This window comes from Trichosurus vulpecula, chromosome 8, assembly GCF_011100635.1.
Source record: "Trichosurus vulpecula isolate mTriVul1 chromosome 8, mTriVul1.pri, whole genome shotgun sequence".
Lineage (NCBI taxonomy): Eukaryota > Metazoa > Chordata > Mammalia > Diprotodontia > Phalangeridae > Trichosurus > Trichosurus vulpecula.
The window spans coordinates 222,025,608-222,046,678 of NC_050580.1; the positions used below are offsets into that span (position 1 = coordinate 222,025,608).

The window sequence follows — 21,071 nt, forward strand, 5'->3', positions numbered from 1 at the left end:
TCACAGTAAATATCCTCCTTTTCATTTTTATTTTTTTTTTAAAGAAATTGATTTATTTTGTTTTGACTCAGCAGACATTTCTCAACAAACATCCAAACAAACCTTCTTACAAAGAATATTCCCTGAAAATCATTTGTTGGTTACAGAGAAAAGATGGATTTTTAATTTTTGTTTCTTATATTTGTTCATTCTTTTTGGATCAAATTGTCTGGTGGCTTATTAATTTTGTTACTCTTCAAAAAAACCAACTCTTGAATATTATATCAATTTTTAAAAGCTTCACTTCTGTTTCTCATTTGATTTTTTTTCGAAATCTCTTTTGTGCTTGTTTGAAGATTATTAATTTTTAAAAAAAATTTTGTTGTTTTTATTTATTTATTTTTTCATAACCCACACTTTCTGGTATATTCTTTTCTCCTACACCATTATAGAGAACTATCCCTCACAACAAAGAATTAAAAAAAAAAACAACCCAAACTAAAAAGCCCCAGTTGAGCAAAACTAATCAACACATTGGAAAAGTATTCTTAACTTTATCTGCTATGGAGTATAGTCTGTCACCTCTTCAGGCACTGGATGGAGGTGCCTTTTTATCTTTCTTCTTTGGTACCAAACTTGGTCATTATTATTTCATTGCATTTAGTTTCAGTTGTTTTATTGGTTTTTTCCTTTCTATTTACATTGTTGTAGTCATTGTATATTTTAGAAGTTCTTAACCCTGGGGTCTATGAGCTTGTTTTAAAAAATAATTTGATAACTGTATTTCAACATAAATTTATTTCTCTTGTAATCTTATATATTTTGTTTTTGGCTTTTAAAACCATTATTTTGTGAAGGGAATAATAGGCTTCACCACACTGCCAGAGGGGAGGCCATGACAAATAAAAGGTTAAGAACCCTTCATTTATGTTTTCCTGATTCTACTTACTTCATTTTGTATCCATTCATAAAAGGCTGTCTATGACTATTGAGAATTATGTTCATTATATTAATCATTTTAAACAAAATACGGTAATTTTCTAATACATTCATATATCTTGTTTAGCAGTTCCCCAATTGTTGGACATCTACTTTGTTTCCACTTGTCCACTATTACAAAAAATAAATATTTTGATGACTAAGAGGTTTTCTTTTTGTCATTAACTTCTTTGAGGTATATGCCTTGGGATGTCAGGGCCAAAGGATAATGGCCATTTTGGTCACTTTCTTTGCATGATTCCAAATTACTTTGAGATTATTTGAATCAATTCATCACAACTCTACCACTATGCTCATTTTTACACAAGCCCTCCAATATAGACTATTCTCTTTTTTTTGTCATTTTTGGATGGTTATAATGGTACATAATGAGTATAATGTGGAACCTCAGACTAGCTTTAATTTTTATTTCTCTTAGTATTACTGATTTTGAGCATTTTTTCCATATGATTAATAGTTAATTTTTATAGTTAGTTTCTTTGTAGAATTGTTTATATTCTTTGAAAAATAATTAGGGAATAACTTTTGCTCTTAGATATTTCTGCTTATTGCTTGTATATCTTGAATATCAGATCCTTATCAAATTTATTTGCTATACAGGGTGTTCCTAAAGTCTGGACACATAGGCAGTTGACGGCAATGTGAAGTTATTGCATTGAGTTCATGTGAATCTTGCAAAGCTCATCAACCTTTGCATCACAAATGATGGAAATCATATTGAAGATGTTATTTGTTAATATTCCAATTAAATAAAAATTTCATTCATTTCATTTCTTGAAAATATGCATTTTTGTCTATGTGTCTAAACTTTAGAAATACCCTGTACATATTTTCCCCAATTGATGTAGGAAATTCTAGGCCTGTTGGCATTAATTTTGTGGCAAAATTTCATGTAATTGAAATGATCTATTTTATCTTTTGTAATCACCTCTGTTCCTTATTTGGTAATGAATTCACCCTCTAGCCAAAGCTGTGAAACTCATCTAATCTGGTTCTCTTCTGATTTTTTATGGTATGAGCTTTAAAATTTAGGTCACGTAAGAGATAATTTACTGGTCTTAAAGGTTTTTAAAATTGGATGCTCAAGTTTATCAGTTTTCTTTTGTTAATGCCAGTGTTTAGAAATATATATTTTCCAATAAGTATTGCTCTAGTTGTATTCTGTACATTTTGTTAGGTTGTTTCATAATTATTGTCACCTTTGGTATATTTTAAAATTGTTTCTGTGGTTTGGTCCTTTACATCTCATGTAGGATGACAATTTTATTTTCCATTTAAATCATCTTTTATTCATATCTCTTTTGTTAATTCATCCGTTTAATTCAACAAACATGTGTTTGCAATGTGCATGGCACTGTATTAAGCAGTGGGAGTACAAAGACAAAAAAAAACTCCCTATAGAGCTTAAATTCTCACAGGAATATACAAGACTAAATTTGATAAATAACTTACAAGGCAGTTTCAGGAAGGGTAGGGCAATGACATCTGGAGGGAATGAAATAAGGCTTCCTGTAGGAAACAGCCCATGAGCTAAGCTTTAAAGGAAGCCATGTTCTAAGAGTTGGATATATATATGGAGTGCATTCCAGGTATCACATAAGATGGGATGCTGAGATAGGACTATTTGGCTGGAATGTAGAACACATGAAAGGAGTAGTATGAAGTATCTGGAAAGATTAAGCATAGATTACGAAGGCCTTTAAATGCCAGGCTGAGGATTTTGTATTTTATCCTAAGGTGGTGTGTGAATTAACTGGAACAAAATAAAACAGTTATTTATTGACATATGATAAACCTTTTTTTAAATCTTTTTTTTAAAGCTTCTTAACTTGAAATGTGGCTTTGTTTTGCTGAAATCATTGTGTGATTTGCATTGAGTTCACAAGATTTTGACAAATCTTTAATTCTTCATGAAACTACATTTGATCATATTGGATGTTAAGCGTATCTTTGAGATAGTACATTTTTCTAACTCTACCCTTGTTTATAGTCCATAGGTTTTCAATGAAATTTAAGTCTTGTGAATTCCTAGGCCAGCTATGCATGTTTAACTCCATCTTTCAGACAGGTTTCTTAACTTTTTGTGATGTGTGGCATAGTGCTAGGTGGTTTGCAATATTCCATCTCCATTTGGGAATTTCTGTAATTCTGCAACAATTCCGTTTCCCAGTATATCAATATATTATTCCCTCAATGAGGATGAAAATTCCAAGTCCAATGGAAGTAAAAAGAAAAAAAATCCCCCTATTTTGTGTGTTAATCTTATATTCTGATGAAGATGCCCAGATTTTATTTATTTGATGTCTTCTGACAGTAGTTTTGAATGAAAAAGTGAGTTCCATTAGTGTCATGAATATTTCACTCAGAGTTCGGTTGCATGGCAGGAAGCCATACTAGGATGGGCCAGGACAGTTTGTTGATGTTCATAGATAAGTAAAGCTTAGTATGGACAGATAAACAGCAATTCAGTCAGGGATAAAGTTGAATGTGGCTTCTTTCTCTTCTACTGTCCTATTTGGCAACATGCCCAGTGATGGTCTGGGTGAGCAGTGGGATATTAGAAGGCCCAGAGCCACTGGTGGCTCAGGTTTACATAGGGTTTTCAGACAAAGGATCTGCCATGGCAGCTGTGGTGGGGCCATGTGGGTCAGGAAACATGAATCAGTAGCAAAAACAGTATCTCTTCCTTCTCTCTCTCTCTCTCTCTCTCTCTCTTTCTCTTTCTCCCTCCCCCTCTCCCCCTGTCTCCCTCTCTCCCTCTGTCTCTCTCTCCCTCTCTCTTCCCCCCTCCCTCCCTCTGTCCCCCTCTCTCCCTGTCTCTCCGCCCCCCTTCTCTCTCTCTCCCTCCCTCCCTCCCCCCCCCGGTCCTCTCCCTCTCTCTCACTCCCTCTCCCTGGCCCCCCCCCCGCCCCCCCGGCATCTCTTACTGATTAACCAGGAAGGCTTATTCAGGATGAGGAGTATGAAATTATAATTGTGCTGAATCACCAAGCTTGATGGAGCATTTTAGCAGCAATTTTAACTAGAACTAGAACTAAGCATACTGGCATTGTGGAACAGGAGCTAGACCTGGGAGAGTGGGGCTATTGACTCCTTTGGCTATTCAGGTAGCAAAAATTGCATTTTCCACCATCTTCAGTACTCCAGTCTTTGCATTGTTTTGCCCCTGACAAGCATTTTTTTCCTCTCTCACAGTGGTTAGCAGCTATTTTTTAACTGGTCTTTTTGCTGTTCTTTCAGCTATAGCTGCCTCTGCCAGATTCCTCTGAGGGTCTTTGCTTGTTTTTTGAGGATTAATTAGGCTGTTTCACACCAGTACTTTGTCATTTTTCAATTTTTTTTTTTTACTTCTTTCCTTTGCATGTTAATGTAATCCATTTGCTTGTGGATTGCAATGATGCTTGAAGTACTTTACTTCCCTATACCAACAACCTGTGATCATTGCTGTCACAAAATGAAACCACATCAAAGATTTTTTCTAATGGGACAAAAACAGTTATAAGGGAGTTGGGGTGGCGGGAGGAGTGCAGGGACAATCCAGCTATGGTGCATTTGTGCTGGGAGAGTGGAATTGCTTATCCTCACAAGAGTCTGGCTCTCATTTCCACAGTAATTGGTGGGGGTGGGAAATAGGCCACGGTGCCCTAGGGATGATGGCCTAGGAGATCACAAACTGCTAGAGGCACATGAGGTGAGAAGGAATTGGGGTGTATATTCAGGAGGGAAGCCTTTCTATTTAGATGTTGGTACCCTAAAGTAACATTCTAGTCACACTGTGCATTTGGGAATAACAGGAAGATTTGTCTTATGGATATTAATTTGACACCTGTGTGAAGGACTAGTTGGCAAAGGTAAATGATAGAAGGAGTCTAGGCAAAAAAAAGTAGAATCATAAATATAGTAACTGAGGAGACCTTAGATGTTATTGAGTACAGACACCTACTTTCACAGATGAGGAAGCTGAGGCCCACCAAGGTTAAGTTACTTGCCTGGGATCACACAGCTAGCATCTCTTTTAGGAAGGATTTATACCTCCGTCTTCCTGACTACAAGTCCAGTGCGCTATCCACTATACCACATTGCCATTGCCTCCTTTAAGAGGTGATGAAGAACTGAATTGGCTCAGTGCCTATATTGATAGAGAGAAGGGGATGGATGCTAGAAGTATTGTGGAAGTAGATTTGACAACCGACTAGTTACAGGTGGTAAGGGAGAGGGTAAAGGTGACTTCAAAGTGCAGCCTAGGGGATCAAAAGGATATTGATGCCTTTGATAGAAACAGGGAACTTTGGAGGAGGGCTGATGAATTTAGAAGAGAAAATGAGTTGCACTTTGGACATTTTGAATTTGAGATGTCCATGAGACATTCCTATCTAGCAGGCATTTATTTACTGATGAGGATCTAGACTTCAGGAGAAAAATCAGAGTTCTAAATTATAAATTTGGGAATCATCTGGTTGTTGTAAGCATTTACATGAGAGCTGATGATATCACTTGTAGAAGAAAAAGAGGGTCTAGGACAGAGTCTTGTGTGAAAATCGTATTTAGTAGGTGCAAGATAATTGATAATTAAAGAAATGGGGAGCAGTCAGACATTTAGGAAGAGCCCAAAAGAGTGGTCAAATGTAAAGGCAAAGGAGAAGAGACTATTTAGAACAAAAAGGGTGGTTGACTGTCAATAGGCGTAAGGAACTCAAGTGGAATAAGAACTGAAGAGGGGTTATTAGATTTGGTAGTAAAGAGATTGTTGGTAACCTAGGTGAGAACAGTTTCGTTTGAGTAGTGAGGTCAGAAACCAGATTGGTTTGAGTAGGTTGAGAAGTTATGGAATGTGAAGAAATGGCAAGCATGTTCAGCTCTTTCTTGGAGTTTGACTGTAAAGGAAAATAGCCTTGTATCAGCTTATCAGGGGAATGACAAGGTCAAGTGAAGGTTTTTTAAGGTTAAGAACTTCTTAGACTTGACTGTAGAATGCAGAGAAAGAACCATAAGAGATGGAGAGATTGGAAATTGAGGGAATGATTGAAGGAGAACATTTCCAGGAAGAGTGCTATTTCTAAAACTAAAGGGCTTTGATTCAGGTCCTACTTTTGAGTCACTTAACATCCCTGGGCCTTAGTTTCCTCATCTGTAAAATGAAGGGGGTTGGACTACTTGATGTCTGAATTATATCCAGCTCTAGCTTTAGGAGTCTGAAGTGGAAAAGTGCCTCAAGGGCACAAGTAGGGGGAATTGCACTTGGAAAGGAGGGGGCCACCTCTTCAGATGGGCAGCTAGGTGGCACAGTGGATAGAGTCCTGGACTTGGAATGAGAAAGACCCCTCTTCCTGAATTCATATTCAGCCACTTACTAGCTGTGTGACCCTGGCCAAGTCACTTAACCTTGTTTGGCTCAGGTCCTCACTTGTAAAATGGGCTGGATCACTCCATTTTTGCCAAGAAAACCTCAAATGGGGTCACATGACTGAAAAATGACTAACAACACCTCTTCAGATACTGGAGCAAAGGACAAGATTGACGTTGGGAGATGAGGGAATTCACAATGGATAGCTTCTGTTTCTCAGTAAAGTACAAAACAGCCCTCTGCCGAGAGGGAGAGGTAAAGGAGGAGTCTCAAGTAGACAAGAGGAAGTTTCAAGCAGCCACTGTGAGAAGTTCATCAGGGAAGAATAAAAGCATTGCTGTGCAGAGTTGAATGCCCAGGTAAAATCAGATAAGTTCAATAGTGCATTTAGAATGCTGGTGGTGTAACTTTAGCAACTTTGAGCTACACCTGAATTAGGAGCAGAGAAAGTAGATGGTGTGAGGCAACTCAGAATTGGATTTAGCAAAAAATGAGTGGCAGTAGCACAGAGAGGAAAGGGATCCAAGGGTAGAACATAGTGGATATTTGAATAGATCAACCTTAGAGGCAAGGCTTTAGAATGGAGAGTAATGAGTTCAGAGCAGGAATGATGGATTAAGAGATGGTATGTTTGTGGAGAGGTTCTAGGTAGCAGAAGATGTATCATGGTGAGAATGAAGAATATCAGAAATTAGATCACAGAATTGGCATCCCATGTGACCATCCCTTTGGGCGACTGAGGTGGAGTGAAGATGTAGGTCATGAAGAAAGAGTTGTTGAATTGGAAAGCTATGTATTTGAGGGACATCAGTATGTATATTGAAGGATCTTTCTATGAGGCCAGGGATATCACTGGGTATGTTGAAGTATCTGACTTCAGTAAATGGGGTTAGATTTCCCACATTCTTTTCTACTTTGTCAGTTTTCATGTTTATTTTCTTGAATTTCTTCATTGATCCTATTTTCAGTCTTTTAGCTATAAGATCTTTCTTTACAGTTCTTATCATAATTCTAAACTACTGTTATGGTTATTGATATGTCCAATCTCTCTTCCAGAGAGGCAGCCTCATTCTTTCCTTCTGGAGATTTCTAACTTTCTTTTACTCCATTCATTGTATTAGATCTCTTTTGCTTACTCATTTTTTGGTCTTTCTGATAATGTTCCCTCCAAATGTGTTCTGTAACAATTTCTTTTTGTTTATTTGGTGCACTGTCATTGTTTCGAGGTGATACAGTAGACCAAAGTTTAGTAACAAGCATTCACTCATCTGGGAGTCCCCTGCCAGACTCTTCCTAAGCCATCAAAAAAACAGATTCTGAAAACACTAATAATATGAATAATTAAGAGCATCAGGAAACAATGGTAGCTCTCTGTTTTGTTCTGTGTGTTTCAGATAGATACATAGGAGAATGCATACCTTTTCTATTTATTTATTAAGGGATTATTTTTTAAAAAAACAAAGTTTTAGTAGAATAATATACAAATTGCTATTTTTAAAAAGAATGTAAGTGATTTTTCAGATGTGAAAATAATTAAAGTGGCTGATGGGAGTTCTTCCTTTAGCCCACAGTCATTGATGAAAATTTTACTTGTGTTGAAATAGGCTAAGGAATTATCTTAGTAAACTCTGTCAGTATGTCTCCTAAGCATTTCCCACTCCTCAGCAGGTTTCCTCTGGCCTGCTCAGGCTGTCCTGACCTCCCAGCATAAAGTTTGCTTGGAATTTTGTTGGGGGATGGTGAGACTCATCAGGATAATGCCAATTGTGTGGGAAGGGTTAAGTACATCTTTTTGTGCTTTCTAAAATTTTGTGTAGGAACAACCCAGGAGCTGAAGGAATTGTGGAAAGGTATGAAATCGAAATTGATCCAACAAGATTAGATTGTGCAAGTGTGGTGACAGTTGTGGGAAGAGCCTTTGGAATTCAAGCTCTCATACTTCTTTTTGGTTTCAGAATCCCGAGGAGCAGATTGTGTCGATTCATGCTTAGGGGCCAAGGCTTATTAGAAATTTATTTAGGCTTCTGATTGGTTTATCCCTGACTGAGAAGCACCTCAATAGACTAGTAGAAGATTAGAAAGGCAGAGAATTATGGCTCCTTGTTTGGAAGAGGGAGAGTGGACTAATTGTTCTCCTGAAGTGTAGTTTGTATGCATTAGAAATGCTAATGAAATGTGCCATTGAGGATTAAACTAGGAAAGTTTTCTGGAAGCAGACACTTTCATCAGTAAAGATACTCCCTCTGCTTTCACTCTCTGCCTGAGCTCTTCCTTCCTCTCCCTTTTTTTGTTACTTTTTAACTAGATAATCTAATTGGAAGCAGATGTAGAGGGGCACTGTACTCTGATGGGCCTACCAGTTTGGCTGATATAAAAAACTGAACTAAGCTCCCTCCCCCTCTCCCTGTTATAGTTAGATTCATAGAACCTTAAAGCATAATGAGACCTTTTGAGATCATTATTTTGTAGATGAATTATATAATGCTATTTGATGTTATTAGGCATCATTTCTCTTTCCTGTAGTCTTAAAATCTAATGGTATGTAGCTCTAATTCTTTTGATGATCTCTTTTACAGACACAGAAGTACTGCCTTACAAAAGCCCCACATCATTTCATTATTGGATTAAGACTTAGATCTTAGAATCTTGACTCAGCATTTTGAATTCTTCCTTAATGCTTTTTTTTCTTTGCCATAAATTCTGAGAATGCTACCTGTTCCATCTATGAATAAGACTGGATGTGGCACATTGTAACAGGCTTTTGGCCAATATGCTGATACTGATAAGATACAAGGAAAGCTACAGGCTACAACAAAACAACAAAAAAACATGACTGTCTGGCTTTAGGTTAGCAATTAGGAGATGAGATATCAATGAGGTTATGATAGGTGGATTACTGAGGGGTAGTCATAGTGAACACTACAAACCTCAAGGAAATACTCTTAACTTCTATGAAGGAATATCTTTAAAATGCAGAGAAAGACAAGACATAGAAAGTCATTAATGGCTCTGTCATTGGAATAAGAAAGGGAACTTGAGCTGGAGAGCCAGAAGCCCTGTGAATTGTGGTCTCTAGCTGGCTGCATAGTACAAATTAGTTTCTGCAGTAGAATAAAGTCTCTGCAGAGAGGAAGTTATTATGTATCACCCATATATGTTCTCCAGTATGACCTCTAGGTGGCTTTTATTCAACTCAACAAGCATTTATTTTATCATATTTTATTCATCTTTTGTTTTTATATCACCTTCATTTCTTAATGTATCCTGCCCCCTGTCCTTCCCCTCAAAACTATCCCTTGTAACAAATATTTAAAAAGCGGGAAAAAACAATTCAGCAAAACTAACCAACACACCAGCCAAGTCTAACAGTATATACAATAATCCCTGACCTCTGCAAAGCAGGCAGGGAGGTGAATTTTCTTAACACTTCTCCAGGCCCAAGTTTGTCAACTAGCATTTATTAAGCACCTACTTTGTGCCAGGCTTTGTGCTGGATGCTGGGGATACAAAGACAAAAATGAAACAGTCCCTGTCCTCAAGGAGCTTACATTTCTACTAGGGGGAAACAACATGTACACAGGTAAGTAAATGCAAAGTATGGATAAAGTAAATACATAGTAATTTGGGAGAGGGGCATAGGAGGGATGTGTGGAGAGTACTAACAACTGGGGGAATCAGGAAAGGTGTCTTGTGCTACTTGAGTCACTGCTTGAACTGAGCCTTCAAAGGAGTAATAAATTCCAAGAATTGGAAGTGAGGAGGGAGAGCATGCCAGGCATGGGAGATAGCCATGTTGGGTATACAGAGTTACTGAGAACAGGGAGAGAGGGGGTAATGTGTAATCAGCATACAAACTTGGGCTAGAACCAGACTTTGAGAGGCTTTAAATACCAAATGGAGGAATTTGCATTTTGTCCTAGAGAGTAAAGGAGCCACTGAAATTTCTTAAGCAATGGAAGGATATGATCCGACTTGTGCTTCAGGAATACTAATTTGGCAGTTGTGTGGAAGTTGGATTTGGAAAGGGCTGAATGTTTATTAGGAAACAATTGGAAAGGTTCGAGCTAGAAGTAGTGATGGTATGAATTGGAGTGATTGTGATGTGTGTAAAGAAAAGAGGACAGCGTTGAGAGATGTTGTAGTGGTAGAATCAATAAGGCTTGACAGCTGGCTAGGTGTGGGATGTAAGAATGAAGAGTTGAGGATGATTCTTAGGTCCCTAAACCTGTCTGACTCGAAGAATGGCATTTCCCATGACAGAAATAGGGAAATTCGGAGGGGGTGAGTTTGGTGGGAAACATAATGAAAACTTGTTTGTGATGTATTGTTTAAAAATCTGCCTGAAGGCCATCTAGGTGGAGACAATCCAGCTGCCAGTGGGAGATGGAAGACTAGAGAGAGCTAGATAGACATGAGGACTAGGTATGTAAATTTGGAAGTCTTCAAAAAGACAGTAGTTGAATCCATTGGAGTCAATTAGTTTGAAAAGATGTCTTGGTAAGAAAGTTATATAGAGAGTGGAGTTGGAAGATAGGATAGAACTCTGGGGTATAGCCATTAATAGATTATTAGCCTACAAAGGAAATAGATGATGTTGATCTGCTAGGAGGAGAAGAGTAATGAGCCAAGTCATTGAAACTCAGAGAGGGAAAAATACCCATGAGAATCAAGGCATTCAACAGTGTCAAATGCTGCCAAGATGTTAAGAATAATGAAGATTAAGGAAAGCTTTCTACATTTAGCAATAAAGAGATTATTGGTGACTTTGGAGGGACTAGTTTTCAGATAAGTGGTGGAGTCTGAAGTCAGATGAGTTGAAAAATGAAATGGAGATGAGAAAGCAGAAACAGAGTACAGACAACTTTCTTTGTTGTCTAGGAGTTTGGCTATGAAAGGGAAAAGAGAGCAAGGACAATGCTCTGAGGAGATGCTAGGGTCAAGTGAGGTTTTTTAAAGGATCTAGGTGGGGGACATTTGGCTGTATTTTTAGGCCTCAAGAAAGGAGCTAACTGGGAAAGAGAGATGATTGAAAATTAGGGAGAGAGAAGCGATGGTCAAAGGGGCAATCTGCTGGAGGAGACAGGATCAAGGGCCTAAGCAGAAGGGTCACATCTCCTGCCATGGGAGAAAAGGAAAATAAATGAGAACATTGAAGGGATTTGGGGTATAGAAATGGGAGAGAAGAGGAAGCTTGTGATGTCTCAATTTTTTTTCAGTAAAACATGTGGCACAAATAATAAATAAATACTGTGAGTTCCTTGAATGGCATTCAGCAGTAGCACAGTAGGAAGCCAGAGAGAGTGGTAAAAGTAATCTAGGGTTAGGGTTTGGAAAGGGATAAGGGTGATAAGACAAGGGAGCAAGGGACTCAAGGATAGAGGACAGTATAAATTTGACTGTAATTAGGGTCAAGATTTTAAAGGTTATTTTGCATGACTTTATATTTGTAATGGGTTTTGTGTTTCCTTCCTTCTCACAATGGGTAGGGGAAGGAGAAAAATCTGAAATTGAAAATTAAAATAAATTTAAAAATTAAAGAAAAAGAAAAGAAAGATTTCAAAGGGAAGGAATAGAGGCCAGAGCAGAGCTGATGGTTGCACCGCCTGGGAAGACAAGGAGCAGGTGGCATAACTGGAGATGTGGGGAGGGTTGGAGAATGATTTCAGGAGGGATGAAGCACAGAGAGACAGTGAAGGGAGAGGAGGGTTATGGTCAAGAAAGAGAAATTTAAAAATTATGCATAGTGGCCATGACGATGAATTCAAGGTATGACCATAATGAGAATGGAGAACATTGATAAACTGAGAGTCATGCATTGTAGCCAGAATGGACTTTGTTTTCTTTGAATGACTCAGCTTGCCTCGTTGAGCTTCCCTGGACCCTGGGGCTTGCTCTTCCGGGGCAGGACCAGAGCTTCCTGTGTGATGAGTCGTGGGGCTGGCTGAGGGGAAGTATGTTAACGTGGTCTACGCTAGGGGGAAGGGCCAAGTCAAGAACCAATCGGCCCTGGTCGTTCAGGCGGCGTTTGATGATGTCAAAAACTCTATAAGAGGGGAGAGGACAGCTTGAAGATCCTCCCTTCCTTTTCCAGTTGGAGCCAGAGACACCTACAGCCGAAGCTGAGCTGCCGGTAGCAGAGCTGACTAGAGGCTAGTGGGTAATCTTCTTACCGTAGAGGGGAAGCATGTATACGATTTTGCCTTATACCATCTCGCTTCTCTGTGGCCTTCTGGTTACCCTTGTAAGGTGGACTTATTGGGCCTGGAAGCTTTTGATGAAAATATCAAAATGGGGATGCTGGTTTGTGGGCTTGTTATTGTGGAGTGTAAATACATGCTTTAGTTCTCCTGCCTTCTGCCTAGAGAATTCCTTATATCCTGCGGTTCCGGACCTTTTAGGCACATATGAGATTCTCTTTGAAATCATAAATTCTGCCTTCCTAATATATTTGGCGACGAGGTGGATGGGATCGCTAGATATAAGATCTCTGTTCAGAAGCAGAAGAACTTCAGAGGAAGAGATGAATATCCCAGGGTGGGAGGATCCATTTTATTCCTCCTTAGCAAAGGGATTGGCTAAAAAAGCTGGACCCTGTGAAAACTGGGAACCAAGGCTACAGAGAGGAGATCCTAAGGATTTGGAAAGGTGTTTACAAGAGGTTGGGATTCAGTCAGGGGCATCACTATCTAGGCAAAGCTGGATAGTGTTATCAGCCTACTGGCTAGTATATGAAAGATTGAGATTAAGTGAAAGAGATGGGGGCACTCCTACCCCACAGCAAGAAGGGGAATCTCAGATAGCAGGAGAACAAATTGCTGCTCAAGAACCCACTGACTCAGATGAGAACTTTTCTATTAATATGGCTAGGAGCAACAGGAGGCCAAATAAGCCAAGAGTGCATCCCAACTCAGCCCAGACCAAGCCTGACTGCCTGCTTTGTCCTTGCCATGGTGGCAGGGGAAGCGAGTGGGGGGAAAATGAGACAATGTTAGGGGCTGAGACAGAAAACGCTACTAGGGTTCAGGACATCCCTCGCACAGAGAATGGGAGATGGTTAAATACTCAGACAAGCGTTCGTCCTGTAGAGAGGAGGAGGACAGAAACCTGAGGTGGCAATTTAGTTACGAGGGAATTTCAGGAAGATTTCTCACCACAAGAGGTCATAGATATTTTGAGTAGATTCAGCCAAAGAGTAGGAGAACCATTAATATCTTGGATGGTAAGGCTCAGTGATCAAGGGGCCGGTGGAATATTAGTAGGTAAGAGGGACTGTATGAGATTCATAGGTATCAGCCACGATGCTCTAGTTCAGCAAGCTTTTAGGGAACATCATCAGCGAGGAGATGATGCTAGCAGGACTACTCTGTTGGCATTAGCTGCTGCGGGATGCAATAAGAGATATACTAATGATTCTATGTGGCCCACTGAGCACAGACCCTGGTATTCACTTAAAGATTGTATCATGAGACTAAAGGAGGAGGTAATGAAGACTGCTATTATGACAGGAACTGCAGACAAATATTACAATGATCCCATAGGAGTCCCTCATAGGAATTTAATAATTAGGACAGCTCCCCCTGCTTATAAACAACTAATTTTGAATCTGTTGCTTGGGGAAGTAGGGACCCATCTTACAGAGGTGATAAATAAGATTTTACAGTTACATGACTTAGGAGACTGGGGAAGGGATAGATCTCGAGAGAGAAGGGTGAATAGCCAGCAAACTTGGCGCCAAAATGGAGTGACAAGAAAAGAAATGTTCACTGCTCTATTGAGAGCAGGGGTAGGTTTTGAAATGATAGATGGCATTCCAACCAATGAATTGTACAGGATGTACCGAGATAAAGGACTCGATAACAGGAGAGATAGGGAAATAAGAACTGCTCCTGCAAATGCTACAGATGGTGAACCTTCATACCCAAGTGAATCACATGCCAGGGAATACTAGGAAACAGGCCAGGCCCCAGCCCAAATTAAGGAAATACGTAAGCTGAATTGCAGACCTCACATTAACTTGACCATATATTGGAAAAATGGGTCAAGTACAGTAACTAGGGCATTAATAGACACTGGGGCCGAGGCCACCCTTATCTATGGGAATCCAGACAAATTCAGCCATGGAACTCCTATTACCATCACAGGACTAGGAGGGACTGAAATATCAGCCAGACAAGTTAAATTGATGATGAAAATTGGACAGTTGCCCAAGAAAGAATATAGTGTGGTTATTGTGCCTATTCCTGAATACATCATTGGAATAGACATTTTGAAGGGTATGACCTTAAATTTACCTGAAGGGAAATACCAATTTGCTGTGAGGAAAATAGGCATTAATGCAGTCTTAGTGGGGAAAATCAAGATGGATCCAATCACTTTGCCCGAACCTTCCCAAGTAGTTACTTTGAGGCAATATCGTGTGCCAGGTGGGCAAAATGAAATTGCCAACACTATAAGAGAATGTGTTGAGGCAGGAGTGTTAGTCCCTACAACTACTCAATGGAACAAGCCTGTCTGGCCAGTCCGAAAGTCAGATGGGACATGGAGGATGACAGTAGATTATAGACAGCTGAACAAAGTGACTCCTCCCTTGTATGCTGCTGTTCCAGACACGGTTACTTTAATAGAGAGAATACAAAAGCATGAAGGGACTTGTTATGCAGTTATTGATTTGGCCAATGCCTTCTTTACGATCCCAATAGACCCCAAGCAATGGAACCAGTTTGCTTTTACTTGGCAAGGCCGACAGTATACATTTACACGCCTGCCACAAGGATATATTCATAGCCCAACTATTTGCCACAGGATTGTAGCTGAGCATTTGGATGAATTAAAGCTACCTGGTGTACAGCTTACACATTACATAGATGATATCATGATACAGGGAAAGAATATAAAAGAAGTGGAGGAGAGTTTAGCATTATTAACTGACCATATGAAAAGCAAAGGATGGGAAATCAACCCCGCAAAGGTTCAGGGGCCAGCTCAAACTGTAAAATTCTTGGGGATACAGTGGAATAGAGGACTGCGAGAAATTCTCCCACAAGCTCGACAAAAAATTCAGGATTTTCCCACCCCTACTAATAAGAAAGAGGCCCAAAAGTTCATAGGGCTATTTGGTTATTGGAGACACCACATCCCACATTTGGGACAGATTTTAAAACCCTTGTATAAAGTCACCAGAAAGAAATATGAATTCGACTGGGGCCTTGAACAAAGTAGAGCTTTTGAGGAAGCAAAGGCTGCTATACAATTAACTCTGGACTTATGGCCTATGCAAAATGGGCCAGTGGAGTTACAAGTGACTGTACAAGATGACTATGCAAATTGGAGTCTGTGGCAAAAACAACAGAGCCGAAGTGTACCTTTAGGCTTTTGGTCAAGGAAACTGCCCTCATCTGGAGTGCAGTATACACCTTTTGAGAAGCAGCTGTTAGCTGCATATTGGGCTTTAGTAGAAACTGAGCAACTAACCCTGGGTCATGAAGTGATATTAAGGCCTGGAATTCCAATTATGACTTGAGTAATGAGTACCCCAGCTTCTCACAGAATTGGACATGCACAAGAGGCGAGCATAATCAAATGGAAGTGGTATATTCAGAATAGGTCCAGAGCAGGCAAAAGTGGAGTTTCTGCTTTACATGAATCGGTGGCGAACATTGGCACTGAGAGAAATGAAAAACCCATTGAATCTAAGCAACAGATGGTGCCATCCTTAGTGAAATGGAATAATGGGTATGATGGACTAAGTGTAGAACAGAAGAAACACGCTTGGTTTACTGACGGGACAGCAAAATATTTAGGACAGAAGAGACATTGGAAAGCAGTAGCCTATAACCCCTGTACTAGACGAACTCTGGAAAGTTCTGGGATAGGGGGAAGTAGCCAATATGCTGAACTGGTGGCAGTACATCAGGCCATCAGAATGGAGAAGGGAGGACAGTGTCATATATTTACTGATTCATGGGCGGTAGCTAATGGATTAGCTACTTGGATGCCTATATGGAGGAATCAGAATTGGGAGATTCATGGCAAACAAGTTTGGGGTAAAGAGTTATGGGAAAATATATGGGACATGTCTTTGGTTACGGATTTGTCAGTTTTTCATGTTGATGCTCACGCGACCCTGACCACACCAGAGCGTGAGTACAATGCACATGCGGATCGACTAGCAAAGATTGCCACTGAATGTATTGCCCCTACTCCAACTCCAACTGATGACTCAGCCTTAGCAAGATGGGTCCACCAGACCGCCGGCCATTTAGGGGTCCAGGCCACCCACCGATGGGCACAGGATCAAGGTATCAGTATCTCTCATGCGTTGTTAAAACAAATAACAGAGGGGTGTTGTATATGTCAATTAGAAAAAGAACGAACTCTTCCTAGGATAGTTACTGGAGAAATAGCAAGGGGAAATGTTCCAGCCCAAATTTGGCAGATAGATTATATTGGCCCACTACCCCAGGATAAAGGATGTAAATAGGTATGTATGTGTGTTGACACCTATTCAGGTGTACTAGTGGCTTGTCCTTATAAGGACGCAACTCAGAAAAACACCTGTAAAACCCTAGATATTGTAAGTTTATACTATGGAACCCCAATGCCGATTCAAAGTGACAATGGGTCACATTTCAAGGGCAAAGAAGTGAAAAGATATTGCGTGTTGAACAATATAGAATGGATATATCATATTCCATATTACCCACAAGCATCTGGGCTGATTGAAAGAATGAATGGATTGTTGAAAGAACAGCTGAGAAAATTAAGCTCTAATAATTCATATCTACATGGGAAGGATAATTTGTCTATTGCCTTATGTAATTTGAATAATAGGCCCTTAGGGGGGAGTACACCTCTAGCCAGAATGATGACCCCAAATTTGCAGATTAGAGAACAGCAAACACGTGAGATCCAAAATATTGAATTTTGGACTGTGAGGGAAGATGTCCCCCTACCATGTCCAGGAACACCTGGTTCGGCAGGATATGATTTACATTGTATAGAGAATTTTAGGTTGAATAGGAAAGAGATAAGAAAAACCCCTACTGGAGTATGTATGAGAATCCCCAAGAATCATTTTGGACAGATATTACCTAAACCAGGATTAGCAGCTCAAGGAGTACATGTATTGGCTGGAGTGATAGATTCGAATTATCAAAAAGAAATTGTTGTGACACTGCAGAATTTGGGTGAAAAACCTGTACAATTTGGTAGGAATGATAGGATAGTTCAAGTGATTATTATCCCCTGTGAAAAAATACCCTTTGTGAAAACTGACCCTCCTCCCAAAATAACTACTAGAGGGGCAAAAGGGGCTTGCTCCATTGATAGAATAAAGTTGGGAGCTAAGGTATGGGTAAAACGGAAGCCAGATGATATTCCAAAGGCTGCAGAAGTCATAGCCCACGCGAAGAACAACACTGTAACAGTTGTCTATTCAGGTGAAGATAATTACCAAATCGTGCCCCTGAACCATATATTTTACCGTGAATAGGGCTATAATATTAGATTCACGGACCCCACAGGTATGGCTGATGCTGGTAATTGACACAAGCCACTCAGAGGGAAGGTGACTTTGTGTGATTAACGGATGAAAGCTTGTACATCTGGGGAAAGTCTGGGAGGACAATCCTAGTCTCTCTAGGATGGGATCCTCCTGGTTTCCCTTGTACATCTGGGGAAAGGCTGGGAGGACAATCCTGGTCTCCATCTAGGGTGGGATCTTCTTGGCTTAGTTTCCTCATTGTGTTCCGTTTAAAAAGAAACATTTCCCATCTGAGTTTGGCTCTGATATTGGATCTCTGCATAACTGAAATTTCAACTAAACTGGAGATGATTTTATTTAAAGGATAATAGCCCATACTTGCCTACTCTTTTTGTTCTCTGTTTTAGTTAACCTTGTCGCAAGTTCTGTCTCCTGCAGGTTTAAGCACCCTGCAGTTTCCGGTGACTGCCTAAGTACGTAGCATTCTTGGAATTCCTGCCAGCTCGCTAAAGAACTGAACTCTGGAATGGGACTCTTTGGGGCAGGGACACCTCTACATCCAATATCAGCAAGAAGAAGCTATGGAAAATGAGACCTTCACCCATTACCCCAAGATTTTGAGCCCCAATTGTTTGAGGGGGGGAATGATGATAGTGTTCTGTGTACTTATTTTGTGTTATCCTTGGTATATTGTTTTATTGTTATGATATTATTGATCCTATGTAATGGATACGAAGATCTAGGGGTGGACATTTGAATTATTAATAATTATTTTGGGATGATTGATTGAAGAGATTATCTGGCTGGGATCTAGGGGTGGATCACATTTGAATTGTAAACCAATATTTGGGAATGTCACTGAATGATATGTTTTGCTTTATTGTGAATGATGTTTTAGTTTCCTGCATAATTGGATCACAATGTTCTAGGATATAATTTAATTTGAATTATGATTGGATTGTGCATCCTAGAACATTGTGAGGGGTGGAGTGTAGCCAGAATGGACTTTGTTTTCTTTGAATGACTCAGCTTGCCTCGTTGAGCTTCCCTGGACCCTGGGGCTTGCTCTTCCAGGGCAGGACCAGAGCTTCCTGTGTGATGAGTCGTGGGGCTGGCTGAGGGGAAGTGTGTTAACGTGGTCTACGCTAGGGGGAAGGGCCAAGTCAAGAACCAATCGGCCCTGGTCGTTCAGGCGGCGTTTGATGATGTCAAAAACTCTATAAGAGGGGAGAGGACAGCTTGAAGATCCTCCCCTCCTTTTCCGGTTGGAGCCAGAGACACCTACAGCCGAAGCTGAGCTGCCGGTAGCAGAGCTGACTAGAGGCTAGTGGGTAATCTTCTTACCGTAGAGGGGAAGCATGTATACGATTTTGCCTTATACCATCTCGCTTCTCTGTGGCCTTCTGGTTACCCTTGTAAGGTGGACTTATTGGGCCTGGAAGCTTTTGATGAAAATATCAAAATGGGGACGCTGGTTTGTGGGCTTGTTATTGTGGAGTGTAAATACATGCTTTAGTTCTCCTGCCTTCTGCCTAGAGAATTCCTTATATCCTGCGGTTCCGGACCTTTTAGGCACATATGAGATTCTCTTTGAAATCATAAATTCTGCCTTCCTAATATATGCATCAACATGCAATTTGAAGTATATGGGCAGCAGTTGTAGTGGGGAGGAAAACTATGAGCCCAGCACTGAACTGGAACTAGGATCTAGATAGAAGCAGATGGAGTGACTTTCAAAGGAGGTGAAATTGCTAAATGATGGAAGGTGTAAGGGAGGGTCTGGAGGTGGCTGTGAGGAGCATCGTTCTATCTGTGCCTTTTCCTTCTCCTGGACTGTATATTTGGGAGCATAAAAGAAAGTATTATCAGTACTCGAGAGGGTAGCCAGGGATGCAGTGTTTCCTTAAGAGTAACCAGATTTCTATGAATGCAAAAAGATGTAAGGTATGTGAAAAGAGAAGTCCTAACATGAAGGACAGTTTGTTAACTGTAGAATGGAGTTTCTTTAGGACACATTGGAAAGAGGGGAGAGTGGGCATGTTGAGCTGGAATGGGTTATGAGGGAGCAGGGGATGGTAGCAGGAGTAGAGGCCTTCAGCCAGTCAGGCAACTACTCTGGATTACAGGGATTCTAAGTTGGAGGGAAGAGCTTGCCAGCTATAGGACAGTGGACTGTTTGAGACACAATGTTGGTCTTTTGTCTTTTAAAAATAGTTTTATTGACTCCTTTTATTTTTTACAATGCAGTCATCTTCTGACACATGCTCCTATCCGTCTCCCCTTCTTGAATTCTCTCTTGTAACAAAGTAACATAGTTAAGCAAAGTAGCAAAACTACCTCATCTGATAGTGTGTACAACCTGCTTCACCTGTAGTTCTTCACCTCGGTTCTCCTGAGCCGCAGTTGGTCATTGCATTCAATCTGAATTTTGTTGCCTTTTTGTTTACGTTATCGTAATCATTGTATAGATTATCATCCTGGTTTTTCTTTCTTTACTCTGCATCAGTTCATACAAGCCTTCCCTTATTTCTCTGACTTTCTCATATTTGTCATTTCTTAGGCCACAGTAATATTCCATTACATTCATGTGCTACAGTTTGTTCAGCCATTCTCCAATTGATGGGCACCCTGTTTGTTTCCTTTTTTTTTTTTTTTTTGCTTTCATATTAAAATTTAGCTACGTTTTAGGGCTATAAAAGGAACAGGTTATTTATTTTATGACCATGGTGAAGGGAAGAGAGTATGTGTATGTTTAACTGTTGGGGGAAGGGGACTATTCATGTAAAGCTTCCATAGAAGGCTTATTTATAATAAGCTCTTTGTCTTTCCAGACTTATTCTTCATCGAGAGAAGCACTTCCATTATTTGAAAAGAGGCCTTCGACAGCTGACGGATGCCTATGAGGTAAATATATCGGCTCAGGAGCACTGAATTTCAAACTTTTCCAACTGACCAGACCAATAATCAGATAAGATTCCCTGCTCTCTTTTTACTTGCTAAAAGCATTGTGAAATTGTCTTTTCCAAGGTTGTCTGGTGTACCTGTATTGTTCTCGTTGTAGGATTGTCATTGTAGTTCCCATATACCTACCTCCTTTATGGGAGTAAGCCAGGTTGTTGATCCACTTCCTTTCCTCATGTAGCTTCCAAAGAATATCTGGGACCAGGTATTCTGTCTGGGCAGGCTGCCCTGGTTTTCAGATTGAAAACAAAAACAAAAACTAGGAGCCTTTTTGGTGTCCGGCTAAATTTCAGAGTATCATGGACT

At 40.1% G+C, this 21,071-nt stretch overlaps 1 protein-coding gene across 1 annotated transcript in view; it reads left to right on the forward strand.

Moving 5' to 3' along the window:
• The window catches only part of FNTB (farnesyltransferase, CAAX box, beta), a 110,108-nt gene that overhangs the window by 25,473 nt on the left and 63,564 nt on the right, over positions 1 to 21,071 (forward strand). Inside the window, exon 3 of the mRNA XM_036734340.1 lies at positions 20,636 to 20,708. Within this exon, the coding sequence (XP_036590235.1) occupies positions 20,636 to 20,708 (73 nt within the window). The remainder of the gene's footprint in view (positions 1 to 20,635; positions 20,709 to 21,071) is intronic.